The sequence below is a fragment of the Notolepis coatsorum genome (assembly GCF_963971535.1).
Source record: "Notolepis coatsorum genome assembly, chromosome: 13".
NCBI lineage: Eukaryota > Metazoa > Chordata > Actinopteri > Aulopiformes > Paralepididae > Notolepis > Notolepis coatsorum.
The window spans coordinates 87,818,769-87,838,284 of record NC_140177.1 but is presented as its reverse complement, the minus strand read 5'-3'; the positions used below and the strand labels follow the sequence as shown (position 1 = coordinate 87,838,284).

The following is a 19,516-nucleotide window of genomic DNA, read 5'->3' as shown; positions in this document are numbered from 1 at the left end:
GGAATAACAACTAATTTAAAATGTGTAGTTTGATACATCAATTTAAGAAATTATTGAAATATAAGGTCATACATAAATATAAAACTACACCTTTTCGGGCCTTTTTCTTTCTTTTTATAAATGTCCTACTACTGTACATTGCTTTGTAAAAGACGACGGAAATAAAATCATTCATTCATTCAAACACGGCTTACTGCCTCCAGCTGCTTCTTCTTCTGCACCAGGAGCTCCAGCATCAGGTTCACGTTGGCCAAGTCCAAGTTCTCCTGGTCCGGACTCAACACGTCCTGAAACACCTGCCATCTGGACCCGTTCTAGACACACACACACGGGTTGGTGAGGGCTAACCAAAAGAAACTAGGGGTGCACAATTTGAGAAATGCCATGTTACTTTTCCCATTTGACTGCAGTAGGTCTCAAAGAGAAAAAGAAAATCACACTGAATCAAATGTAAACCTTTACTCAAATAACTCAATGCAGGTTTGATTGAGGTTAATACAATTTGATAGGCTATATAAATAATGACACCATCAAGGCATGACGATTTATAAAATGTATTACTGGAAAGTAGACTACTTTTGCTTTTACATTATATTCCAAATGAAATAAGTGAGTCAATTGACTCACACGCATAACTTGTACCCAAAGTGTCGGACTAGCTTAACACATCCAGCACCGGAAATGCTTTCCAGCGTTATTGCCCGCCATGCGTTGTCTGCCAAGATCGCTGTACAGTGTTTTTTAGATCAATATTTCATTTTTTCGCCATGGCATTTATAATTCATCCAGCCAATCCCTGATGCCCTAGCTGAACCCTAGATGTGACGGCAACAACTCAATACCGCCGCCTGGTGGATGGTCGGGCGAGTTACACTCTCGCAAAAACCGGAAGTGCCATCGGTGCATCGATGAAATTCCTCCGGCAGTCACATCTCGCTACGGGACTCCTGACCGACACTATAGTACATATGGATCGCTTTCTAAACGTAATAATCGATATGATTTCGGCGTTTATTGCGCCATACAAACCGGAAATGGACCTAGGCGATCGGTGTCGAATAATTGGGATCTTTCACCGCCAGTCTCATCGGCCCACGGTAAGGGGAATATAACGTTATTTTCAGCCCAATTGTTTATTAATTTCACTGCAAACCATCTGATCAATATATCACCCATACTACATAAAGCCGTTACTGATGATCAAGGAATTATAAACAACCCCCCCCCCCCCTTTCCTTCACGCATGATGAAGCATAATGTATACCGATCATATACATTTGAATTTTTTTATATAGCGTGTATGGGAAAGAAACGGCAATCGATAATCTATCATGTGCGTTTGGGCCTATAACTAGCGTTTTTGGAATTACAGCCGAAAAGATTAAAAACATACCGGTAGTTATATTCTCGAAGGTATTAACACAACAATGTATGAATGAAAAAGTATAACGTTCCCACATCCTGAACGATAGATAATCGATGTTGAATGGGCCATAGTAATGTCAATATAGCAATACAATTTAAAAAGTTATAGCCGTGCAAAGAAGGTAAACATCTCCATAGGCTTTTAACGGTGGCAGAGAGGGGTATGAGATAGGCACAATGCCCGGCAGTCAATGTGTTAACCATAGTGTTGTTGATGGAAGACGGTTGTTGTTGAGTGAGTTAAATCTGAGCTCCACGGAGGCCACGGCTCCACTGTGTACGCCGTGTTTCACAGGAAACTAGGACCCAGAGATATTTATTATTTATTTATATATTTATTTAAATATTCCGGACATACCGTAAACAGATTTTCATGGTTTTTATAACGGAAATCCTGACTCAATGTAAACCTTAGAGATGTATTTTTCAGTTTAGTCCACTCAATATGAAACATGAATGCAATCATTTCAACAGAAAAATCTATTACCAAATAGATTTTGGAATTTGTGAATCGACTGTGAATCGGTAGAGATAGAATAGCAATTCTGTTTTCCTTCTCCCTCTCTCTACCCAACAAGTCCTGCAATAACTCCCACCTGGCTGCCCCCATGGCCTCCTGGGAGTTCCAAAAATAGGAGGGAGGGAGAGAAAGAAAGAGGTGAAAAGAGAGAATATGTATGCAATGAGTCTGAGTGAGTGCGAGTGCATATGTATGAGTGTGTGTGTGTGTGTGTGTGTGTGTGTGTGTGTGTGTGTGTGTGTGTGTGTGTGTGTGTGTGTGTGTGTGTGTGTGCGTGTGTGTGTGCATGTGTGTGTGTGCGTGTGTGTACTTACAGGATGGTCCAGCTTCAATCTCTTCTCCTCTGACCTCTGCTTCTGTTTGAGGATCAGTTCATTCACTGCAACACAACCAGACGTATAGGTCAGAAGTGGAGGAGTTCAACACGAGACCACCGCCGGGTAGAGACGACGGTTTCTTTGGAATGTTTGCTGCGTTACCAGGGAACAGATACTACTACATAGTTGACTTCCAATTGTGTTGTTCCGTTCATTAATATGGTCTTAACTCATTGGGCGCCAAAAACGTAGTATCTCATGTTTCACCGCCAAGTGTTGAGTGCCAAAAACGTAATATCTGGTTTTTAGATCCTTTGATATTTTTTCTTTGATCTCCGTTCTATACGGTCAGCCGGAGCCCTCTAGGTCTCCCTGGCTCATCTGCCTACGTTGGAATTCCAATGACGATCGAATCTCACCAGGTGGCAGTATCGCCTACCTTTTGAACTGGAATAGCTTGGTGTAGATACACCTTTTTTTTTTTTGGGCTCCTCCTCCTCGGAGACAGAGTGACAGAGCGATCGCCTCGAGATTTTATTGCCTGAAGCCTATTTCCCGTATACACGAGTATAGACATATACACGTGTGGCGACCGCCGTGGCACACCACTGGGGCGGGGATGTCGCGGCGCAAGAAACTGGCTCCACGTCACTCACAGAGAGGGGAATCCCGGAAGTGACAGCCCGTGGCACCCACAACGCGCCACTCCCCGAGGAGGAATTCCCGGCTGGCGAGACACGGCTGCCGCGTCACGTCTAAAAGCGAGGTGGCCGGGATAATGGTGAGCATGGCAAGACAGGTCGACCGAATGGACGGTGGAGCGAGGAACGGGCGGTAAAACAAGTAAAAGAAGGAGAGATTGATTATTCAGAGGTGTAGAAGGAGAGGAGAAAGCAGTAGGTGTTCTTTGTGTACCGGACCCTGGACTGGCTGAGATTCCCCCGTGTGTACTGACCCTGGACTGGACGACAACCCTGAGTATTGAACAATCCCTTTTTCTGTCAGCAAGCCTCCTTTGTGTATTGACCACTGGACTGTCTGACCATTCTATTGCTTTTCGTGCGTTTGTGAGTAGCGGGACATTGGGAGGCGCTGTCTGCTGGATCTGGTATTCTTTTGCTATTATTTTGATATTTAAATAAAGTGAACAAAAGAGACTGTGTGTGTGGAAATAGCAAGTTCTTGTGGGTTTTTGGACCGTGGCGAGCCTGTATCCTATCAGGTTCGTTACAACGGGTAATCGCTATGGCGATGCGATCACTGGGAATTATTCTTTTTGGAATACCTTCTGGCTAAGGTATGGTATATTCTATGTCTATTTTACCGAACATGAAACATGTTTTTGTAACAATCAGTTTCGTGTTTTACCGGACGTAAAACATGCTCGACAAACATGATCGCAGTTTCTAGTTGAAACAAACCCCCCCCCCGCTTGATGATTTTGTGAAGACACATATGTGCATGGTATATACCTTTGATTTGAGAGTATTTGGGGTTTCAGGCGATCAACCAGAATGATTTGGGCTTATTGCATATAACGTGTCATATCTTGCGCTCTATGAAAAAAGACTGGAGTCTTTTGGAAAGGGGCGATGTTTAGCGTGTAATAGCGCACAAACTACAGTGTGTAAAAATTAACTGATTAGACAGTAAATGGACTATGAACAATGCCTGTCAAATGAGCCATACTATTGTCTCCATAGCTATAATACAGAACACACAATGGGTCTGCAAACATCGCTAAAATGGTCAATAACGCTGGCGCCAGGCGGTACAGATGGGGAAAGTGGGTGGCGCGGCTGGCGCCCAAAGAGTTAGGCTTTTCTTCAAATGGAAAACAATCTAGGCCTATAAGTACTTAATTTTGAGTACCAATAATTATGGGTGTAACAATGCATCGATTTGAATATGTTAGAATCGATTATAATCTAAATTAATCGAGAAAGAATATTGTTTTTTTTTTGTGTATTGTTTTTATTTACCTATAGTCCATTCATGCTGAGTGAATCAGTTCCCCCAGCCACATTTGTGTATTCAAAAATGCTTGGGGAATTAACCGATAGAAAATGTATCGAATCGTGATCAAATGAAGAGATTTCATGATGCATTGAATCGTTGCCTGAATAATCGTAATCGAATCGAAGTGAGGTTGCATCGTTACACCCCTACCGATAATTGATAATATGTTATTGACAGTGACAAATTTGGCAATCTTTGTTAGCCAACAAGGACACATCGTGTCATAGAGGTGGTGCAATGCAGGCTTACTTTGAACACACTTTTTCACAATCTACCATAAACATGTGACAAAAGGATATTTCATCGTATACTCTACCAAATGACCAATAATTAGAAGTTGTGATAACATTGCTATGTAGCAAGCCAGCAATTCATAGTTAAATATTGAGTAGCTAGCAATTGTGATTAGCAACATACTAATATTTATCTATTGCACTTTTCAAAGAGCCTATGACAAATTCCCTGTGTTACTGGTGAATGTAGCTTGGTGACATGGCATAAGTTAAGATATTCCTTTATTGATCCCCTTGGGGAAATACAAAAACGATTGTGAGACACATTTCTATCCCATTTATTTCAATGAATTGGTTTGCTAGGTGGCTGGGTTCTGTCTTGACGTGAAGCGGATACCTGTGAACCGCCACTAGGGGGCAGGGTGGCTAACCATGAGCGAGGGAGTGAATTACGACGTGACTGAGTGAGTTAAGTGACATCGCTGGTCATAGAGGACGAGGTGCTTCACATCTGAAGACACAAGTGTTGACCTAATAAAGTCAAATATTCACTTCCGTTTTCATAGTGGAGAAAAGAGATCATTGATAAAAACTAGGGGTGTAATGGTACACAGAAGTCACGGTTCGGTACGTACCTCGGTTTTGGGGTCACGGTTCGGTACAAGTTCGGTCCAACAGGAAACATATATTTATAATAATTATTATATATTTATAATAATTATTATAATTAAATATAATTATTGTATTAAGTTATACTTAGTTCCGCGGCTAGGCTTGCCGCGGTAGTCAGTGATACCGGTGTCATTCTGTGTTCAGGCATCCACTGAGTAAATTAATTGCCCACCGCCCCCACCGGTGTATGCTTTCAGTTTCAGTTTCACTTCTAGAGTAGATGTAACTTAACGTGAAGCAGAGAAAGAAGACTCTAGAGAAGAGATGACATGTTACACAACAATGGCAGAGGATTTTTCAATATTTTGGATTTAAACACAGCAGCAGCTCGACTGGAGAGGAGATCAGCAAAAGTACGTTGTGTGTTTTTTTTCCTTCTCGGATCAGTTGTGAGTGAAAGTCGCACGGAAGAAAGTTGGTGTTGCGGTGGGTGGGTGGGTGTGTGTGTTATTTGGCAAACAAAAAAATTGTGAACATTTTCAGTAATGACCCTGCTGTGTTACAAACATATTTTGGAAGGGGTGAATTTGGAGTTTTGAATTCTGCAAGCAAAAAAAAGTTCTGCATGTGTGTTCTGTTGTTAACGTACCGTTGTATTCGTTCGGTACACAGCGTGTACTGAACCGAAGGTCCAGTACTGAAACTAGGGATGCACAATACTTATCGGGTCGATAATTATCGGGCCGATAATTACCGGGCCGATATCAGCAATTATGACGTCATCCCGATAAAATTATTGATAGCTCCGATAATTTTTTTTACATTTTTTTATTTCTTTTTTTAACTTTTTTCTTTTCATGTCAACATTCACACGCACAATATATGCTTACTTAGGATTTGACTTGATTCAACAACAAAGCAGTCGGGGCAATGGCAAGCCGAAAACGGTCGAAAATGTGGTTATTTGAAGTTTTTTATTTTACAACTGAGGTAGGTAGATTACATTTTTTTAGACTAAAGTACAGAAAAAAGGTACCGTTGGGTACCGGTATCGATTCACAGGTACCGGTACCGTATCGGTTCAAATGTGAACGGTACCCATCCCTACTGACAAAGCACAATACCTGTTGGTTTTTAGTTCACTCATTGGAAACACATTGTTAATGACATTGACGGATTGTGAATTTTGTGATTGACTCAAATTATATTTATTTGGAAAAATAAATATAGTCACTTTATTTGAAGAGTCAAAACTGTTCTCTTGGCTTTGTTTTGTTCATAGTAGTAACGCTCATGTCATGATAAATCTGGTTAGGTCAAAACTACAGGAATATACATAAAAAAAAAATTATAACACAATAAATATATATATATATATATCGGGTATCGGTATCGACCTTGAGGAGCAGAAAGTTATCGGTATCGGGTTAAAAAAATCAATATCGTGCACTCCTAACTGAAACGGTTCAGTACAGATACGTGTACCATTACACCCCTAATAAAAACAGTAGGCTATTTCAACATCATCAAAAAGCATTTAGCTACTACCGTAATCAGTTCTTGATGGGCTAATACCGATAATACTGTTCTTCTGTATGAGGTATTCATTCATGTGAATTCCTAAATTGAGTGGTACTCCCCTTTAAAGGTTAGTCAACCTACCCAGGAAGTTAGGGTAGAGCTGGTCCACGTTGTCTATGATGTAGTTACACTTAGGACATCTGTTGCTGTCCTCCAGACTCTGACGGATGCACTTGAAACTGAAGGGAGAGAGAATACAGAAGTAACTTTAGAGCTGAACAATTCATGCATAGTATTCGATCTTTGTCAAAAAACAACAGATCATTGTAATCATATAGCAGGTGTAGGGGTGGGCGGTATGGCCTAATATGTATATCACGGTTATTATCACATACAATACTTAACTATGAGTTTTTTTTTTCTTGTATACATTACAGACCAAGTGGTCTGCCGTGCCACAATCTACCCATTTCACATTATAATTATCTCTCTCTCTCAACACGACAATACAAATCTATCTAACATTACCAGACAACATCCACACAACATAAGACTACACAGTACACAGAGATCATCCACGAGTCAACACTGCTGCTCATCATCACACAACAATCATTCATGAGTTAACTAGGGATGCACGATCCGACTTTTTCAGTCCCGATAGCCGATACGATACCGATAATTAAAAAAAGAATCTAACCCTAACTAACATGCACTTGTCCTAAATATACTAACCTACACTGTAGCTAAGGGGCTACACAACCCTGACTGTATTTAAATGATGAGCTTGACGAATACTAAATTATTAATTAACCAATATTAAATAAAATATACACAAGATGGCGGACACTCTATTAACTGGGAGGGGACAGTGGTACCAAGTTCAATAATCACCTTTAATGTTTAACATAAAACACACATGTAATATGTAACACTGATTTCCCTATACAAATACAATTTACATGCAACAATGTCCGAATGAATTATACAATTTATAGGCAACGAATGTCCGAATTATTATAGGTCCTAAACTAATGGTACCAGATCGTTGGCGCTCTGAATGGAGGGGGGCGTGGTGAATAGCAAGGGGGAGAGAGGCGAGGACGGAGACGATGTTCTATGGAGTTCCTACTCGAGAGGCTGATGCAGACCCGCGTGATATAATCCTGTCGTCGCTGGATAGGGGGTCTCGTACGTACCGGGTTCCTATATTCCAAACGGCCGAACTTCAGGTTCAATAGCTAGTTAGCCCTTTATGCTAAGGCTAACCAGCATGCAGTCCGCAGTAGCTAGTTGAGTCCAGAACTCAGCTGAACTCAGCCCAAAGTCTCTTCACGGTCCTTTGTTATCTGCCCGTCGGCAAATCTATATCGAAGTATATTACTTCACTTCTCCCAAACTATATCACGCTGCCGTTTCCAACTCGTAGCTCACCAACGTTGTAATTACATCTCACTAGCAGACCAGCTCTCTCGTAATACGTTGTGGCTGGTTTACTGCTGCGCCAACACACTCTGCCCGGGCATGTTGGTACACTCTACAGGTGCATGGGCTCACGCTGTCTACGGCGCGATGAAGGGACATCAATTATGAAAAGAGGCGAATGATAAAAATACTCTAGGTAAATAAACAGCGTGAATATATATCTTATACAAGTAAACAATATATAAGGTATAGAAAATAATAAACGTGGACTTTATGTGTTAATCTGGACCTTCAGAACATACACTGTAGCACTCAACACCTTGATGACCATTGTTACTCAGCTGATAAGAGTTGTGCCCTTCCTGATGACTTGCCGTACATTACTTGTAAGTCGGTTTGGATAAAAGAGTCAGCTAAATGACTAAATGTAAATGTAAATACCCATCGTTCAACTAATAAACTGTATGCCTCACTGTGTGGAAGAGACTGGGATGATTATTTTGTGCAAGGCAACATCAGGCTTGACTTAAAACATTACTTTCCTAACTTAGTGAAACTAAATGTAACAAATTAACACATAGATATAAATGTACTGGGGGGAGCTCCAGTAGCTCACCACGTACCGCGAGTGCTATTTCAGCGCCGTGGACAACCGTGCTCGTCACGGATCTGGGGCTGAGCGAGTTCGAATCCCGGACTGCAGCCGTGCCTTTCCCAGAGTGTCTTCCCCCCCATCTGAACCCTTTCAGCCTGCTTCTGTCGGTCGAACTTGACCAAGTATAAATGCGATAAACGTATAAAAGAGCCAGGGAAATGGCCAAAGTTAAAAAAAAAAAAAAAAAAAAAGATATAAATGTACTGAATTGTTATCTTATTTTAATTGATTATTATATTATATAAAAATATATATATTTATTTACCAATACGCGATCCAGCTAATATCGGAGCATCCCTTGAGTTAACACTACTGCTGCTCATTATCACACAACATAGACTACACACAGCGATCATCTATGAGTCAACACTGCTGCTCATTATCACACAACATAGACTACACACAGCGATCATCTATGAGTCAACACTGCTGCTCATTATCACACAACATAGACTACACACAGCGATCATCTATGAGTCAACACTGCTGCTCATTATCACACAACATAGACTACACACAGCGATCATCTATGAGTCAACACTGCTGCTCATTATCACACAACATAGACTACTAGACACAGCGTGACAGCGATCATCCATAACACTGCTGCTCATTATCACACAACATAGACTACTAGACACAGCGTGACAGCGATCATCCATGAGTTAACACTGCTGCTCATCAACAATTGCTGGCCAGTTCATAACTATAAAAATACAGCACACCTGCATGATAACTATAATCTCATCATTAGTAACTTGTACACAGTAAAACTGACTGAAACTCATGTCCACAGTACAGACTCCAGATGGAGATTGTGAAAATGACGCAGACACCGTCGCCTTCCAAAACAAACGCCATATGCAGCACACCGACAGAAAATATTGTTGCATCTTCTCACATGACAATGGAGTCAAGTAAACACTACATGCCCACAACGATGGGACTTATAATTGACCAAACTCATTTCACCACAGTACAAATGGCCTCTAGCTGTGGGGCTTACAGTGATGCTCGTCGTCAATCATCCTTATTGATCATCAACACTACTCAGAAAATGGCAATAAAAAGTGTGCACACCATTTAGTAAATTTGTCTGAAACTGCCCACAAAACAGCCATGGAGCCACCAGTCTCATTCTGCTTCATAATGTTATTTCCAGTCTTTCTTGGACAGTATTGTATGTTCTTTGATCATCCATGACCAGCCAGTCCTTTGATAATCGCCAGCCTGTTGATTCCTCTGACTTTGCGCTTCAAACTAATTCTTCCTCTTCGGGTACGGGAGCTACTGCATTTCAGAAAGCATGCATTTGTTTATGTCGAGGTTTACGTTGCACTACTTGCATGTTTTTTTATTAGTCAATAATGGGCTTGTTTATCATATTTTAATGGCAGCTTTGTGTGTTACATTTGTAAATGTGAAAAAGCCTAAAAGTAGCCTTCTAACTGTAGTCAAATCTCTACCGTGGCACAGATGTTTACCGGTATACCGGTTCAACCGCTATATCGCCCACCCCTAAGCAATTAATTACAACAGCGGCCAATGAGCTGTGGCATTGTATGGCAAAATACGTCATAAGAATGCATTGCTTATTTTAGCTGATGTTGCGATTGTGACATAATTTGCAATATATCAATCTTTTTTAGGTCTAGTCTTGAGATATTTCACTTTTTAGAAATCAGCAGTCTTACCTCTAACTCTTTTAGTTATTGACCAGATTCTTATTTACCTTTTATAGCTCTGTCCAGTGGGTCTGGTCAGTGTACCATTCATTTATTTGTCATAATGCACAACTAACTGTGGTTAGATAGACTAGCCCATCACTTAATGGACTTGTGATATAATTGGTGTCATTTGTGATATGTTTATGACTTTTTATCCTGTTTTATGCCAAATTTAATTAACTAAAATAGTTTTTCCACAGGGACAATAAAATACCTAACTAACTACTGCTGAGGAGGTGGTGGTATACTGCTGAGGAGGAGGAGGTATACTGCTGAGGAGGTGGTATACTGCTGAGGAGGTGGTATACTGTTGAGGAGGTGGAATACTGCTGAGGAGGTGGAGGTATACTGCTGAGGAGGTGGTATACTGCTGAGGAGGTGGTATACTGTTGAGGAGGTGGTATACTGCTGAGGAGGTGGTATACTGCTGAGGAGGTGGAGGTATACTGCTGAGGAGGTGGTATACTGCTGAGGAGGTGGTTTACTGTTGAGGAGGTGCTATACTGTTGAGGAGGTGGAATACTGCTGAGGAGGTGCTATACTGCTGAGGAGGTGCTATACTGCTGAGGAGGTGGAATACTGCTGAGGAGGTGCTATACTGTTACGAGGTGGGAGTTGGGAGCTTCCCATACTGTAGCCCCTTACGTGACTGCGATCTGCAAGCCAGGGGCTTTTTGTATCCGCAGTCACTCTCAGCTATGGGAGTGAATACCAGGCTCCTATTAAGCACCAAGCGCTGCTTCTGAGCTGGGGGTGGGTACTAAAAAATATATCAGATATGAATTTCAAAGATACCCAGCGTACAATATGGGTTTAACACAGCGAGGCGCTGGGGTCTGAAAGCTCGGAGTTGCTAATAAACAGTTTAAATCATTGTTACAAAACGAGTGGTACTTACAGACCGAACGTTTGCAAGATGGCGTCTTCTTCTTCCGCCGCTATTTGGCTGCCTGGTGCGCATGCGCTGTGACACCAACGGCGGAAAATGGACAGCTCGCTCTGTAAGTACCACTCGTTTTGTAACAATGATTTAAACTGTTTATTAGCAACTCCAAGCTTTCAGACCCCAGCGCCTCGCTGTGTTAAACCCATATTGTACGCTGGGTATCTTTGAAATTCATATCCGATATATTTTTGACCCAGCTCAGAAGCAGCGCTTGGTGCTTAATACGAGCCTGGTAGCGGCATTGCTGAGTGTGACTGCGGATACAAAAAGCCCCTGGCTTGCAGATCGCAGTCACGTAAGGGGCTACCCATACTGCTGAGGTGGGTATACTGCTGAGGTGGGTATACTGCCGAGGAGGTGGGTGTACAGCTGAGGAGGTGGTATACTGCTATGGAGGTGGTATATGGTAAATGGTTGAGGTAAATGGTAAATGGCTGCTTTTTTATATAGCAGCTTTTATCCAAAGCGCTTTACAATTTGTTCCTCACATTTTACCCATTCACTCACACATTCACACACCTATGGTGGAGGCAACCATGCAAGGTGCCAACCTGCTCATCTGGAGCAATTAGGGGTTAAGTGCCTTGCTCAAGGACAAGGGAGGAGCGGGAATCGAACCGGGAACCTCCTGATTGCCAGACGACCGCTCTACCTCCTGAGCCACTGTCGCGGTGGCATACTGCTGAGTAGGTGGTATGTTGAGGGGAGATGGTATACTGTTGATATGGTATACTGCTGAGGGGAGGTGGTATACTCCTTAGAGGAGGTGAGGTGGTATACTTCTGAGAGGAGGTGGTATACTTCTGAGAGGAGGTGGTATACTGCTGAGGGGAGGTGGTATACTGCTAAGGAGGTGGAATAATGTTGAGAAGGTGGCATACAGCTGAGAGGAGGTGGTATACTGCTGAGAGAGATGGCATAATGCTGAGGGAGATGGTATACTGTTGAGGGGATGTACTGCTGAGGAGGGGGTATATTGCTTATTGGAAGTGGTATACAGCTGACAGGAGGTGGTATAATGCTGAGGGGCCTACTGATATATACTAGCCATTTCAGTGGTGGTGATACAATTCAGATAATATCATAATGTGAAAGACAAAACCAGCCATTATAAACTCATACATGTAACACTTACCAGAAACTGTGTCCACACTTTGTCATGTGTGCTTCCTCTATCATCTCGAAGCAAATAGGGCTGTGGGGGGAAAACGATGCAAAACCATTTTAACTGGACAGTCAGCTTTGCGACGTTGTAATTTCGCAATTATGACAGTCACTGCACTAGTACCGGCAATTGTAATGTAACCGTAGCTCATTACAATTAAGCAATAAACATTAGCCAAATACATGCATGACAAATATTAGCAAGATATCTGGGTGCTAGCTCCCCATGTTGGCGTCCTCCTGGGGGGAATCTCACCAGACGAAATCGTTGCTTTTATCCTCGTAAGAGTTCAGCAGGCCGTTGTAGAGGGGTGCCTGGTGCAGAGATCTCTTCCTGCTGGTGCCCGAGGAGGAAGAAGCAGCGGGTCTGCTGAGCGAAGCCAACCCGCCTCTAGACGACTGCACGGCGGCCAACGCAGGCACTGGCGAGCCGCCCCCTTCGCCGGTTGTTGTCGCCAACGTCCGAGAGGGCACCACATTCCCAGAATTGTTCCCATTACTTGTGGCGTTGCTAGCAGCACTGCCGCCGTTTGCATTCGCGGTGTTCCCGGTGCTACTGCTGCTTGTGCTGGGCACTGAGTTCGCCCCGCCAGCACTTTGTTGTTGTTGCCGGTTGCTCGACATAATTCAAGGCCGAGTCTGAAGTCCCCAAAGGCCGCTGCGCTGTTGTTCAAAGCATCCGGGCTGACTGTGCTGCTGTCGGCTGGTTGAGCAGGAGAGTTGCGGGCTAACGTTAGCTGCTGGCTAACTTGCGCGCTAGCATGCTAAGGTAAAGCAACAGTCTCCAAAACATCCAGCGTTTTTTTGCCCGTTGCTGGCTGTCTAGGTTCTGTTGGTGATTTTGTAGTAAGCGTTCGCATTGAAATGTGTCGCGAAATGACAATAATACTGAAACGGGACAACGGGTTTTTTTCTTTTTTCCCAGCTACGTTGTTTGGGGATTAGCTGGCTAGTTGGTCTCAGAGTCTCCTCGGTTACCCAGGTGCCCAAACCATGTCGACTCCTCGCGTGTGCGAATTACAGCCCCCTGGCGAAAAGGAGTAAGAATGCATTGTATGCGTGCAAATGACACATCAAAACAAGGCTATTTTTTTGGATATCAAAATACTTATTCATACTGTAGAGATAGTGTCGGAAATCATTGTAATATCAAACCATCATCACGCTTACACTTAAAGTAATTTACTCATTTATTATGTCGGAGAATGAGAGGGGGTGCCCGTCTGCAAACAGGTCATGTTACCGCTCAAAAACATCTGAGGGTGGTTGGGGAATTTTACCCTGTTTCACCACAACATCTAACACTTAAAGGTTTTCGCCCCAACTTGCAGATGTGGACCCCCTCTCATTCTCCGACATAATAAATTAATAAATTACTTTAAGTGTAAGCGTGATGATGGTTTGATATTACAATTATATATTATATATATTTTTTAACGTTAATTCTGTTTAGTCATATTCTAGTTTTCTATTTTCATAGGATGTTACCACTGACTGAGCTTGATGGATTTTGATATATATATTGGAAGGGCGTTTGCAATTTGTGAGTCCACATTCGATTGAATCTGGTGACAGCCCCACAGGAGGGGTATGTATTAAGGGTGGGGCCTATAATTCTAATATGTTTTGTCATACTCCATTACTCTCAGTCAGATTTTTTTTGTTTTGTTTGGCATTTAATAAGTTTAATTAGTTATGTATTTGGTGCCTAAGAGCACCACAGGAGGGATTATGTCGGAAATTAACGTCAGACTTTAGGCTTATAACATATATAAATATATTAGTTAATTAGGAACATTGCTTAAGTTAAAAGTCATTGATAAATAGGAGTACAGTACAATCAGTATGAACATGTGAGAACACTATGGTTTCCTTTGACAGTGAGAGGCTTTTAGGCCAAGGTTAGATGGGCCCCCTTTATCTCCAGAAAGGTGGCTGGTCAGTGCAGGGTGGGCGCCTGTGCATTTGCCTGTTACATAACTATGCATCCTGGTCCTCGCTGGATCATATGGGAAAGGACACAGGTGTCTCACACTTGATTGGTCAGCCAGCAAAGACACCCTAGGGTGGACAGTATATCAGACCATCTAGAATAGAGGGAGGAGAGCTCCTTGGCCACTCTGCTATACACTGCATTGCTGTCAACAAGCTATCGTGATCCATGGACCACCCGATAATTCATGTAATTATGCTTTCTGATTATTCAATAAATACCATACATGATGTTTGAACTCATTGTCCTGTGTCTAATATTCTATATCCTTTTGTCCTGATTGAGGAACAACCAAATCTGGCTTCCACAATAGTGTGTGTTTTTGGTCAACCACTGATGATTATTTACCCATTTGGGGTTTTGCTGTTAGTGGGCTTTCATTTTATGTAGAGTTGAGGATATGTAAGGCCTTAATTATCAAAAGGCGGTCGAAAAGGTCACGGAGAGAGTATGTTTGTCACACAGAAAGGCATAGAGAGAGAGTGCTCGTGGTGTTATTTTCTAGTGGCAGTGGTTTGATAGAAACGGCAAGTGAGCTATGACATCAGCAAGGACTAGCCTTCAAACAAACCCAGTAAAAGAGTGCCGTGTCATCCACCCATCCACCTGTGGCTCTTCAAACACTAACAACCACTAACTTATTCACGCTCACATTTTAGCCAGCTTGCTACTTGCTTTTCCATTTCTACTGTCACTTGGGCAAATAGGAGTCTTCTATGTAGACTAACACTGAGCATGTATTTTTCCTCTGCTTGTGTTTGTGGAAGAAGTTTATGTAGCTATCCTTATGTAGCCTAGCTCAGTTAGGGTGTAAAAGGCTTTCAGCAAGAGGAAAATTACTGGATATTAAGAGTAAATTAATTGGTCTGACATGGACCACGTGTTAATTATTTCTCAAAAGACCATTTCTTCCGTTCAAGGGCATCGTTCATTCATGGTTTTTCAGCTAACGCTAGTGGTCAAATCAAAGTATTTATGTCTTTGTTTGAAAATGATTTAAGCAAACATTTGCTAAATGTTTGAGTGTAAGTTATGGATTTCTTTTTCAAAAAGCATTTCAAATTTTTAATAAGCTCTGACCCAGTAGTGTTTCAGCATTTTAAACATTCTAAATATGAAAATTATATAATTCATGGGTCACTTCACCAAAAAACAATACTTTAAAAAAAAGTATTTTTGATAGATTATTATTATTATATATATTTTTTTTTCTACTGCAGGGACAGTGCACATTAATCAACATATTCAGTTTCCACATCAATGTAAATGTGCCAGAATTAGCTAATCTGTAAACTCTATTTATTACATAATATCATACACATCCAAAAACTCACTTTTGTTTGACACTTGAGGTTGAATATGGCCACCAGTGATGTCATCAGGGACATCAAATCCTTGTGTTGTGTTAATTACAGCGCCATGAAATGATGAAAAAATAGCAATACCTTGACTTCAAAAGACTGAAAAGTAATTTCATTGAGCTGTAAATTAATGTGTACAAACTAGTGCTGTCAATAGATACAAAAAATTTAACTAATTCATCTCACAATTTTCTGTAATTAATCTAGATTAAAAATAGCATTTTTATATTTAAGACCGAAGCTTGTAACAGATATTTACTTGAGTAAAATCATGGAATTAATGTAAAATCAACACAAAGAAAGTATATTTAGATTCAAATACTATTTTAATAGCTTTCTTTGAATACAGTTTCTCTCCTGTGAAATACAAATGTTCAACAAAACCATCAACATTGACTCAGCTAGACCTCTTTCTTATATCCGCGGCGCTAAAATGGAAGATTCTTCACTCCATAGATTAATCTAGATTAATTTATTTTAATGCTTTAAATCATTTAAATTAATCTCCAAAATTAAAGCATTAATTTTGACAGCCCTATATTGAAAAATGTTCACTCCATAGATTAATCTAGATTAAAAAAAAAAAACACTAGAATTTAAATTAATCTCCAGAGTTAAAGCATTCATTTTGACAGCCCTAGTACAAACGTGTTTGGATGTGTGCAAAATAAATCAGCATTGTTGTTTTGGTGAAGTGCCCCTTTAATAAACAGGAAAGGGTGACTGTGAACACTAAACCTAGAACATAGAAACCCAGTAACATGTCACATTTACCTCCAAAACCACTGTGTCAACCCCCCCCCCCCTCCTGGTTTTATACCACCCAGTTGAACGGGTGCATGCCGCACCCCTCCCTTTTCTTCCCCTCCACCTCCTCATTTGTCCCACACATCAGCTTGGACCCCTTTTTTTTTTTTATTATCTTTCTTCCCCTCCTTTTTTTCCCGATTTTTCTCCCATCCCACCCTTCCTGGTTGTTGCGTACTTTCCCCTACTGTTGGTCCGGGAGACCGGAGACTGTCACATGCTTTCCTCCGACGCATGTGCAGCCTGGGGCAGGCCAACCTGGCCGCGCAGGTTCTCACCGGGGAGAGTGTAGCGTGTGGGAGGCCACACTATCTCTCCTCAGTTCCAACCCTCGCTGAGCAGGCGCCCCGACCGAACTGTAGGGGTCGCTGTCCACAACGCCCAGGACCCACCCTTCAGCTTTCCCACCCCCTGATACAGCCAATTGTATCAGTGTGAGAGGCCAGCCAAGCTGATAGCAACGCCGGGAGCTGGATTCGAACAGGCGAATCCTAGTGTCTCCCGGTGTTGGTGACGAACGTAATCTCTGTGCGCCACCTGCCCCCCAGCTTGGACCCCTTTAATGAGCTAGTTTTCATCTGTAAACTCTATTTATTACATAATATCATACACATCCAAAAACTCACTTTTGTTTGACACTTGAGGTTGAATATGGCCACCAGTGATGTCATCAGGGACATCAAATCCTTGTGTTGTGTTAATTACAGCGCCATGAAATGATGAAAAAATAGCAATACCTTGACTTCAAAAGACTGAAAAGTAATTTCATTGAGCTGTAAATTAATGTGTACAAACTAGTGCTGTCAATAGATACAAAAAATGTAACTAATTCATCTCACAATTTTCTGTAATTAATCTAGATTAATCTAGATTAAAAATAGCATTTTTCTATTTAAGACCGAAGCTTGTAACAGATATTTACTTGAGTAAAATCATGGAATTAATGTAAAATCAACACAAAGAAAGTATATTTAGATTCAAATACTATTTTAATAGCTTTCTTTGAATACAGTTTCTCTCCTGTGAAATACAAATGTTCAACAAAACCATCAACATTGACTCAGCTAGACCTCTTTCTTATATCCGCGGCGCTAAAATTGAAGATTTTTCACTCCATAGATTAATCTAGATTAATTTATTTTAATGCTTTAAATCATTTAAATTAATCTCCAAAGTTAAAGCATTCATTTTGACAGCCCTATATTGAAAATGTTTCACTCCATAGATTAATCTAGATTAAAAAAAATTAACGCTAGAATTTAAATTAATCTCCAGAGTTAAAGCATTCATTTTGACAGCCCTAGTACAAACGTGTTTGGATGTGTGCAAAATAAATCAGCATTGTTGTTTTGGTGAAGTCCCCCTTTAATAAACAGGAAAGGGTGACTGTGAACACTAAACCTAGAACCTAGAAACCCAGTAACATGTCACATTTACCTCCAAAACCACTGTGTCAACACCCCCCCCCCCTCTCCTGGTTTTATACCACCCAGTTGAACGGGTGCATGCCGCACCCCTCCCTTTTCTTCCCCTCCACCTCCTCATTTGTCCCACACATCAGCTTGGACCCCCCCCCCCCTTTTTTTGGTGAGGGTAGAGGGGTTTGTGGTGGGGTGGTGCAGGCTGCTGTGTTTAGTGGGAGTTAGAGAGAGAGAGAGAGAGAGAGAGAGAGAGAGAGAGAGAGAGAGAGAGAGAGAGAGAGAGAGAGAGAGATGAAAGTGACAGAGAGAAATACACAGAGAGGAGAGACTGAGTGATGGGAGAGAGAGAAAGGGAGGAGAGAGAGGAGACTCGGGGGTACTTGGGGTCGGGGCCGACCATGGAATTATTTAGGGACCGACAGGCTAAAATGAGGGATAATCTGAAGAGGTGCCTTACAGTGGGGGGTGAGGCCCCAGAGAAGCACGCCCATTCACACACACACACACACACACATGCACTATCACGCTCGCTCCCTTACTGCCTCTCTCTTTCTCTCTCCCCTCATTCAATCATTCCTTTCTCTCTGAGTCGGCGTCTTCCCTCTCTCTCTCTCTCTCTCTCTCTCTCTCTCTCTCTCTCTCTCTCTCTCTCTCTCTCTCTCTCTCTCTTTTTCTTCCTTCCCCTTCTCTCTCCACCTTCTCTCTCCCCCTCCCCTTTTTGTTTCCCCAACAAAGTTTAAGCCGGTTCTCAAAGAACACTTCCACACAATCAGAATCAGAAAAGTACAAGAATGCACAGGAATGTGTCTCTGTGTCACAGCCGGGAGACACAACACCAACACACAGTTTTACTGACATTACGTGATACAAGTGCAGTAGGACCTCTCCGGATGGTGCAAGACAGACACATCACTCAACATAGCAACATTCGGTACTATGTACATTATTATTTACATTATTGTTTTAGCGGCATACAGCGTGCAGCTGTAGAGAGAAGTGAAGTGAGGCGGCTCCCGGTAGTGTGTTGGTCCCATGAGGAAGTCAGACTGAATGGAATGGCTAGTAAGAGTTAAGCTGTGAATGTGTATAGCAGCCAGGCAGATTCCTCCAGTCAGTCAGTCAGGCAGGGCGGGCGGGCAGGGCAGGGCTGGAGGATTGTGGAATTCTTGCCTCCCACTGTTTAGGAGCCGTTTTCTCCCCTTTAGGGGCCCCAGTCATAACTGCCAGTGGCCTCGAGTCGGGCCGGGTCTGTTTGCAAATTGAGCCTGACAAAAACTGTGGGGGCCAGCAAAGAAGTGGCTACATTTCAGAGGTGTGTAACAGCTGTAACAGCTGCTGTCAGTGGAATTGCTTTGATGGATGGATGGACA

At 42.1% G+C, this 19,516-nt stretch overlaps 1 protein-coding gene across 2 annotated transcripts in view; it reads right to left on the bottom strand.

Annotated features, from left to right (window-relative positions):
* The window catches only part of cop1 (COP1 E3 ubiquitin ligase), a 72,770-nt gene extending 59,212 nt beyond the window's left edge, over positions 1-13,558 (bottom strand). For both annotated transcript variants that reach the window (XM_084327141.1, XM_084327142.1), the window contains exons 1-5: positions 12,821-13,558; positions 12,536-12,595; positions 6,789-6,886; positions 2,260-2,324; positions 195-314 (exon numbers count right to left, since the gene is read on the bottom strand). In XM_084327141.1, coding sequence (XP_084183267.1) covers positions 195-314; positions 2,260-2,324; positions 6,789-6,886; positions 12,536-12,595; positions 12,821-13,188 — 711 coding nt within the window. In that variant the 5' untranslated portion in view covers positions 13,189-13,558. The remainder of the gene's footprint in view (positions 1-194; positions 315-2,259; positions 2,325-6,788; positions 6,887-12,535; positions 12,596-12,820) is intronic.
* Positions 13,559-19,516: the final 5,958 nt, after the last annotated feature.